Raw genomic sequence first — 8,612 nt, 5'->3', positions numbered from 1 at the left:
ATCACGAATCTAAAGTCAGATTGCGAAATCCGCAATGGCGATTCAACAAGGTTGAAAAAAATCTAAAAATATTCCGATTATGGTAGTAATTGGTAGGCGGAAGTTTTTCGGATCACCGATAACGAACCCAAGATCAATTGTCCGAAATTCGCGATGGTGAATCCGTTGTAGTGGTTCAAAATTAAAAAAATCGTCATATTTTCATGTAACACGGTATCCGAGGGCTCTGAAATCGTTAATTATGATTCGAATTCGAATTGGATATCATTCTTTTGGTTCCCGTATGAACTTGGAACCTGCGATGTGAGAACGAGACGTTCGATGGTTGGCTCAGGGCCAGTCTAACGTTATCCACTCTTGCAATCGTATCGATTGATCGCAGCTAACTGCTGATGTTAACCCAAATAAGGAATTGATATCGCCCGCATCCGAAGCGGTTGAAATCAGTCGATATCAAGCGATCCTTTGAATGTAGAAGAAAATAACTTGGATGCGTAACTTTGGTAACACAGAACGGAATCCTCTCCCGAATTTTTTTTTTTTTTTTTTTTTGCGAACTTCGTCGCATTAATCGGGGTTGAATATGTGTTCACCCACATACATATGTATCTTGAATAACGTAAACCAACGATATTGTATCAATTTGTTTTATTTTCTCTGCTGTCTTTCATGCGGTGCATTTTATAAAGTACGTGATCGGTATATTTATGGGAAAATATGTCGCGTGATTAATGCGCGCTACTTCCGGTAACACGTGACCGGGTTGAAGTAGCACCTGTAGTAGTTGTATTTCCCGCTCGCTGCCGGACGTTTTTCTAAAACCGGATAAACCGGGCCTGAATCTTCTCGCGTTCCGCCATCATTTTCGAAATATTCCCCCAGCTCTTGCAGACGATCCTCGTCGAAGTTATCCAGTCGATTATTTTCCATTTCGTTACGGCCACTTTCTGACCTGGCATAGTTTTGCGGGTAGATGATCGTTTCCTGAAACTTAAACGCGGTAATAGAGAGAGAGAGAAAAAAAAAAAAAGAAATTCCCTATCTCGTTTTCGTGTTTCGGTTTCAGGTTTTCGCTCGTATTTTTTATTTTTATATTTTTTTATTCGTTTTCTTCGCTGCAACGCGACGCTCGGTGAGCAGCACGTGATGTACGATCATGCTTACACGTATATCGCGAGAGCAGCCTCATTGACTTGGGAATGCAATGTCGCCCTGCTACCCCCGTCAAGACGTGTCTTCGCGGAGTGATAAAGCACCAAACCGCGAAGCTCTCGAGGCGAACTGTTACAGCATCCGAGGCAGGCGGAATTTGGAGGGAAAATTTCGCGTCTATGAACGGTATGTAACGTAACAGCGGCATTGCATAGGCCGCCGCAGACAGGCGTGAAAATCGTTAATAACTTTCGCGCGTGAAAACGAAGGAATTTGGAAGAAAACTCGAGGAACAACGCAGCCAGCTGTTTCACTCGAAATAAGGCCGATGCATCAATTACGCTTTCGTTGATTGAACGTGACAAGGAAACGAATTACATAGGATTCACCGGGGCAGGGTTGAAGTTTCGAATTTAATAAATTTCGATTGCGCCTAATTCAGAACTATTTTCTGGCGAAACTTGAGGTGTAAAGAAATGAAACTTTTATAAAACGACAAAGTTTCGAAGGGTCGGAAAACCGACTGGTCAGAGTTCCGAAATGCAAGATTCTGAAAATTCAAGTTACGACGGAGCAAAGTTACGAAAAGTAAAGTGTCGATCGAGAAAAATCTGGAAAAGTAAAGTTTCGGTAGGGCGAAATTCCGAAAATTGAATTGTACTCGCACAGCGTAATTTACTCAACGAGTACATGTCGAAAATCAGAATGACCAGGATTATGAACGTAAAGATACCGAAAATTCAAAACAAAGAAAAATCAAAGTGGTCAAATTTCACCAAGCCAAAAATTCACAGAAATGAAAATCTTGAATCATTCGGAATCTCAATGTTTCGGATCTTTAAATTCTCTAATTTTCGCGCTTTTGTAACTTTGAGCGGTGAGTTTCGGCCGATTCGAAACTTTGATGTTTCGTCAAATTCTGATTTCTGTACTTTAAGTTTCACCGTAAAAAAAATCCGGAATTAGGCGCTTTCGGAACATTCGAAATTCGAAATGTCAACCCCGCCCCGATTATAACATTTAAAGAGCGCATCTTTTTTCCGTACGTAATTGTAATTTCTACTAGTATATACGCTGGTGGTAATACCTTATTGCGATCGAATCCACGGCGCGTGAAATCAGGAGCCGGACGTGTCGCTGCGGATGAAATGGCGAACAGAAGTGAGCAGCCGAAGAGCAGTAGCGGTATTGAACTGTAAATCGGGCTCATTGTGTCGTCGAAAGGTTACAAAGCCGACTGGCGGTTACCTCAGAAAATACGTCGCCATATATACTCTCGGATCTGTTTCCCTTCTCCCCCTCGAAAATCGATCCGTAAATTCGGAAACGCGGCCGATCGCCTTTTCTATAGCGATTGATAGAGAGGAGGGGCACGATCATCGCCCTCTGCTCGCACACACGCGCCAAAGGGTATAAGCTCTCGGGCCTTTTTTCGCAACACAATTCCACGGATTACCATCGTCAACAATGCGATAAGCTCCCGCATCGCGTGCCCGCTTTCGAAGCTTCGGATGATCACCCGCTTCCGAAAAGCAGCTGCTGAGACCAGAAAAGTGAATGCCGGAATGATCGACCCGCGGGATTTCCAGACTCGGCTTAATTTCCCAGGAAAAGCTACTTTCTGAACCCAACGTTGACGGTTGGATTAAAAGTTGCCAAAATGTGGAGAATGGTTTACGGCTCTTTGGCGGCGATTATACCGAGTCAGGTTGGTATTTGGACGATAAGAGGCGCTCGGGATGGGGTACAAAAATGCGAAGGTCCAAAAAGTCGACGAGATGAAATCCTCAAAGTCAAATTTCGAACGACAGTTAGAAACGTAGAGAGACCATAAATGCGTAAAATTGTCTTGTAGAAAAATTTAAAACGAGCTCGCAAAAATGTATAAATAAATTTGTCCCGAATTTTTTTTTTTTTTATGAGAACGAGCGAGATTACGAAAGGCGAATATTGAATTGTGAAAATACCGAACAGTCAAAAAGTCGACTTTTCAAATGTCAGACTCGTGCTTTTTGCGAAAACCTACGAATCCGATTTTTATCAACGGCGACTGACCAAAGACTCGAAAGGTCAAAGACCCGAAACCCACTCAGACTGAATGAACAAAATACCGAAAGCTTGCACCAGTTGCAGCTAAAGATGGCGTTAAGCTTGCGAAGTGACACGAGGGCGCCGACGTAATTGTGGAAGACGATTTAATGTAATAACGTATTGAAGAAATCGAACGTACGGAAAAAGATGCACTCTTTAAATGTTATTAAAAATATATGGCGCTCTGTGCTCTCTTCATTCGGAATGCCAACTGTTCTGAAAATATTTCTTCGGTTAAAAGAGCTTTCGGTTAAACCAACTTTCGAGAAAGTAGTTATTCTATGGGTGATCTATCGAATATCCTAATTCCGGTAGACTGATCGTTCGTTATTTTAAAATTCGTATCTTGAAAATTATGGGTTTTCGATCCATCGAGTTTTCGGTCTATCGGAATTTTGACCCCACACAGGCGCTTGGAGGGCGATTGGAACACGCGCCCGGAGTTTGACCTCTTATCCGAAAACACGGCGTTGAGAGCGTTGTAAGCTTGCGAGTCTATGCCGACAAAGATAACGCATAATCGATACATGGTAACGATTTAATGACCATCTAGCGCGGCGCGCGGTATTACGGAGAGGAAATTGAATTGATGGAGATATCGCCGACTCCTGAATCAGAAATACGACGAAAGCTTTATTCCTCACGCTTTGCGCGATGATGTTCGGAGAATGCTCGTTTCGGCTTGCCGATCCTGAAAAAGGGGTTCGAAGCGTGAGGTAAAGGCTGCGTCCCTCGGATTCGGATCGCGGATTTCGTCCGGCATAAATGGAATAGTGGATAAGTGGTTCGCTAAGCCCGTATCTGACGCACGTCGATCGTCGTAATTATAATCCAGATAATTTGCATCGCGAAAAAACATCAGCTCTCGATTCTGCAACACCGCGGTGCATTAAGGGAGAGGTTGTAGAGCTTGGACGGCCTAAAATCATATCTGTTTTTGGGAGTTTTAATTTTCTAAAGAATAGGAAAACACTTGGAGCTATTTCAGTTTGAAAGGTGTATTATTTACAGTTTTAGGAACATTTCAGAATTTTTTCGTTGAAATTAATAACGAAACGGCGGCACGGCGCGTACAAGCAGCGAACGACGACGTTTTCGATCCAGTGGCGCAGGTTTCACGGTCAATTTTTGTCGGATCGACTTCAAAATTTTGACACAATCTTGAAAACTTGTTTATCGGTTCGAACTCGTGACTGGATTTCTAAATTTCAGTCTCAAAATTTTTTTATAAAAATTTTCGAACAATTTCTTGATCGATAATTGAAATTTTTTGTTCGTAAACGTGTGTATTAGAAAAAAAAATGTTGTTTTCACTTTTGGGCCACGAGCTCGAATCCTAAAGGGTGTATCTAACTGAAAAAAATGTTTCTATCCGTTACAAGTTGGACATTGACGTCAAGAGATGCGCCACCGCAAAAGCCCTCGAGTTCGGATTCGTTCGCTACGTATACGTGCCATGTAACCATTTTGTTATTAATTTCAATGAAAGAAAAAAATGCTAAAATGTTCTTGAAACTGTAAACAATAAGGCCCTCAAACCTGAAATTGATCCAAGTACTTTCATTTTCTTTGAGGAAAAACTCCTAAAAATAGGAATATGGTTTTAGACCGTCCAAACTACCCCCCCTCCCCGGGATATACGTGTCTATGATTAACTTCGCTCTCCTCCCGTCACGGAACGATTCATACTTCCGAAACGTCAAGCTGGGTTTTACTCTGATTCGAAAAAATGTTTCCAGGTATATAAAAAATTATTCCCACGTGCACGTAACGAACAATCATGTAGGTATAAAATTCATAAAATTCACAACGCAGAAGTGATTCAGACGACATGATGCAAGAGTTTCCTCAGTTATCGTGCGTCGTCCGTTGGGTCCATCGAAATGACCCCCACGTATGTGCGTGGAAGTAACGAGACAGATAACGGCCACATCTGCGGTGCGTCTGATACTCGCCGTGACAACGACGTGCCTCGAATGATTTGCGCCCCGGGATATGTCCTCACTTTCGTTTCCGGAGTAATTGACCGTTTCCGCTATTCCCCCTTCTTCACTTTCTTTGCCATTTTCATATGCGTTCGATATCGGACAAAAAATTACATTCGCCGCAACGAACTGCCGATGAAATCCGAATCGGCAATCGGCGACCCGTTAACCGGGTTGAACTTCGTCGCTCCTCCATGACTCGGTAGGCACGGCTCTGCCTCGTTCTTCCCCCGCCACAAAGACGGCGTCGCTACGCGAGGTATCCAGAAGTGCTGGATCACGCTCGACGTTAGTCGCTGCGTAGAGAAACACGATACAAACTACCCGGACGAACTCACCCGGCAGTTTGGCACTTGAGCTCGTTGTCAGTCACCCGGCATCTTGAAACGTATCAACGAACCGTCAAACCTCGTCCATTTTGTGCTACGGACCTGTTCCAACTTGAGTTACGTTGAAAAGAAACAGCGTAGTTTAACCGTGAGTATCTCTTATTGTCATAACCTATATATCCCTTCTCTCGCTGTTCTATAGAGTTTAATCGAAACTACAAATTATCCGCTATCGCATTTCTCTTTTTCAAAGGAAAAGCCGGTCGTTTATTCTCGCATTAGAAACCGTAAATTTCCTCAAGTCTCGACTAACGCAATCCAACGCTTCGAAGTCGTTGCTTCGTTTGTACACCTATACATATAGATATATGTGAACGATGGCGATGTGCCGCCGTGACGAGTGCCACCAATTATCTCACGTCTCGTATACATATATATTTCTCAACGGCTTACGCACGTTGTACGGGCAAAGTCCAGTCTCATTCTCAGATTAGAGAATTACTGCGAAGTAATTGACCACGTAACGTATAATATGTACCTTATACAATCGGCTGCAGATATGCAACGTTGGTTATAAGAGTAAAGTGGCATTGAGCGCAGCGGTAGAATTGGAATCGGTAGGGTTCTCATTGTTACACGATACATTATAAATTCGAAATACAATAAATTGTAGGAAACTATATAAAATGAATCCGTCCGAACGAAGGCCCCAATTTTACGAGGCTGAAGTTAGTAACGTTATCGTGTCGAAACGTTCAAACACAAATTACTTTTTCCACCTTTAGATATAAGTGGAAGAGTAGAATTAACAAAATCCGAGTTTTTTCATGCTTTATTTCAACGGTTTCCTAAATTTCAGAGAATCCTAAAGTTGCAAAACGATCGTTACGGTAACGTTACAAACTTCAGCCTGATCCAATTTTCGAAAATTCACGCACTTTTCTAAATTTACATTCCCGCCGCAGACTCGATACAAAAATGGCAGAAGCCGTGAAGCAAACGACAGAGGGAATCGCGGAGAGCCCGGAGAGCGGGCCTCACCTGGAGGTCTTCGACAGGGTGCGCAACATGCCCGTGGTTCAGTCGGCGATCGGGATGACGGGATCGACCTACAACTACGTCAAGGAGTCGAGCGATCTCCTCAGCTGGGCTCTGAATTACGCCGAATCCGGGCTGCATTACGCCTCGGCGACGGCGGCGCCGATCGCAACGCCGATCGTCAAGAAGTTCGAGGGGCCGATCAACAAGGTCGACCAGACATTGTGCAAGGGCCTTGATATCGTCGAGCAGCAGGTGTCGACGGCGAGGGAACAACCCCAGCATGTCAGTAGAATTATGGGGTTAATCACACGTGAAATCTGGTGTAAACTTTTTCGGAAATCCCATGAAAGTTGTTGAAATCTTTGAAATCTTTTTAAATCTTTTTAAACCCTTGTAATCTTGAAATCAGGTTTACGTCAAATCGATGAGTGGTTAACACCTCGGTTAACCCTTTCAGTCGCACACCTTTCAACGCAATATTTTGGCATGAATTTTGTTACCAGAGAGTTCTTTCTTGAAACTTGGTACGCGGGGGCTTCTGGTGTTATTATTCGACAACAGAAATTTAAAAATCATGAAAAAATTCTTAAAAAATTCACGTCTACTTGGATTTCACGTGACAAAAAATAACAAATATTCCCTAAAAATTTGTTAAACAGTGTTTCGTTTAAACAATTTATTGATAAGTTTTGCGCATTGTTATTACTGTTCAAATTTAAATTTCTTAGCGTTTTCATTGTCGTTGTTGTTTTTCGGATTTTCACCCTATCATAAAATATTCAATATTGACAACGAGACTAACGTTTGATTGAGAATGTGATTACTTCGTGGCGAGTACATTCTCAAGAGGCTTACAGACGATTCCGTACTGATCGTTCATTTTTTGACAGGTTGTCGAGGCAGCGAGGGCGGTCATGAACAGCTCGATAGCACCGGCTCTTGAGAAATTGACCGCAGCTAAGGACACGGCGACTCACCAAGCCTCGTCGTTGAAGGAAACGGCCCTCGCCAAGGCGAACGAAGTACTGAACAACCAGTTCGGAGCGATGGCCGTTCAGGGTGTCGACAATGCGAGCGCAGCGGTGAATCGTTTGCTGGATCAATATTTCCCGGCGGTCACAACCGGGGATCAGGAAGTTGAGCCAGGTAATTCAATCCGCGGAATATTTCGATCCGCCAGAAAAAATGGAAGAGGGCAGACCAAAATCCTATACTCGGAGTGAATCGCGGAGAAAATTCTTCGAGGAGACGACCCGAAGTGTATTTAATTTTTATTTTTTTTTTCTTGGTTTCAGCCCCGATTTCGGCCGAAGAAAACAAGGTCTTGCACACTGTTCAAACCGTAGGTCAACTCTCGACGAAGACCGCGAGGCGCGTCTATCACTCGATATCTGCCCAGCTAAGGACCATAAAGAAGGAGGACGTCACCGCCTACATGAACAGCGCCATGTCGATCCTGCACTTAACGCAATTACTTGGCAGCGATAAGAATTCGGGGAACGGAGCTTTGGAGAGTGAAAAAAAGGACGACGAACAGGAGATCAAGGAGAAACAGTAGGCTACGCGGGGATGACGAGCTTTGCGATGGAAAATAGAGCTCGGTGGATATCGCTCAGTTCAGCTGTTACTTTGTATTGTACAAAACGTGAAAGTGTACAAGTAAAACTTAGAAGAGGAACGATAGCTGCTCCCAAGTACTGATCAGATATTGTATCTATTTTTATACCGCAGTTATGTACTGATAACGAAAAATCTGCATTTATGATTATTATGAATATCGAGTATCATGTGTACGTGGTACATGCCTATGTACATATCCTATACAGATGACCGTTGTCATCGCATGCATACATATTTTATACAAGAAAAAAAAAAAAAAAAAATGGAGAAATGGATGTTCCAAACCGTAATTTGTATTGAATCTTTACGATCCTGTTATATATTAAGCATGATATTGTGAGGTAATGAATAACTAAGAAAAAAACAATAAATCAAGCATACCTTATAGTTACGA

General features: G+C 42.9%; 1 protein-coding gene and 1 long non-coding RNA gene across 4 annotated transcripts; one reads left to right on the top strand and one right to left on the bottom strand.

Moving 5' to 3' along the window:
* Positions 1–633: 633 nt before the first annotated feature.
* LOC124303440 (uncharacterized) lies at positions 634–2,501 on the bottom strand. The gene is made up of 2 exons (XR_006907917.1): positions 2,240–2,501; positions 634–990 (listed from the first exon to the last, which is right to left on the bottom strand). It is a non-coding gene; the product is annotated as an uncharacterized LOC124303440 (long non-coding RNA).
* A 2,985-nt stretch (positions 2,502–5,486) lies between these two features.
* LOC124303435 (lipid storage droplets surface-binding protein 2-like) lies at positions 5,487–8,612 on the top strand. 3 transcript variants are annotated; one of them, XM_046760624.1, is made up of 5 exons: positions 5,487–5,705; positions 5,811–5,981; positions 6,523–6,880; positions 7,489–7,744; positions 7,894–8,612. In XM_046760624.1, exons 2-5 carry the CDS (start codon positions 5,935–5,937, stop codon positions 8,154–8,156), a joined length of 924 nt encoding a protein of 307 aa, XP_046616580.1. In that variant the 5' UTR covers positions 5,487–5,705; positions 5,811–5,934; the 3' UTR covers positions 8,157–8,612. The 3 variants fall into 3 exon arrangements, with proteins under 3 accessions (XP_046616580.1, XP_046616581.1, XP_046616582.1); XM_046760625.1 differs by lacking the exon at positions 5,811–5,981 and having other exon boundaries at positions 5,491–5,705; XM_046760626.1 differs by lacking the exons at positions 5,487–5,705; positions 5,811–5,981 and adding an exon at positions 6,030–6,174.

This window comes from Neodiprion virginianus, chromosome 4 (assembly GCF_021901495.1).
Source record: "Neodiprion virginianus isolate iyNeoVirg1 chromosome 4, iyNeoVirg1.1, whole genome shotgun sequence".
Lineage (NCBI taxonomy): Eukaryota > Metazoa > Arthropoda > Insecta > Hymenoptera > Diprionidae > Neodiprion > Neodiprion virginianus.
The sequence above is the reverse complement of the archived record's forward strand: the minus strand, read 5'-3'. Positions and strand labels throughout refer to the sequence as shown.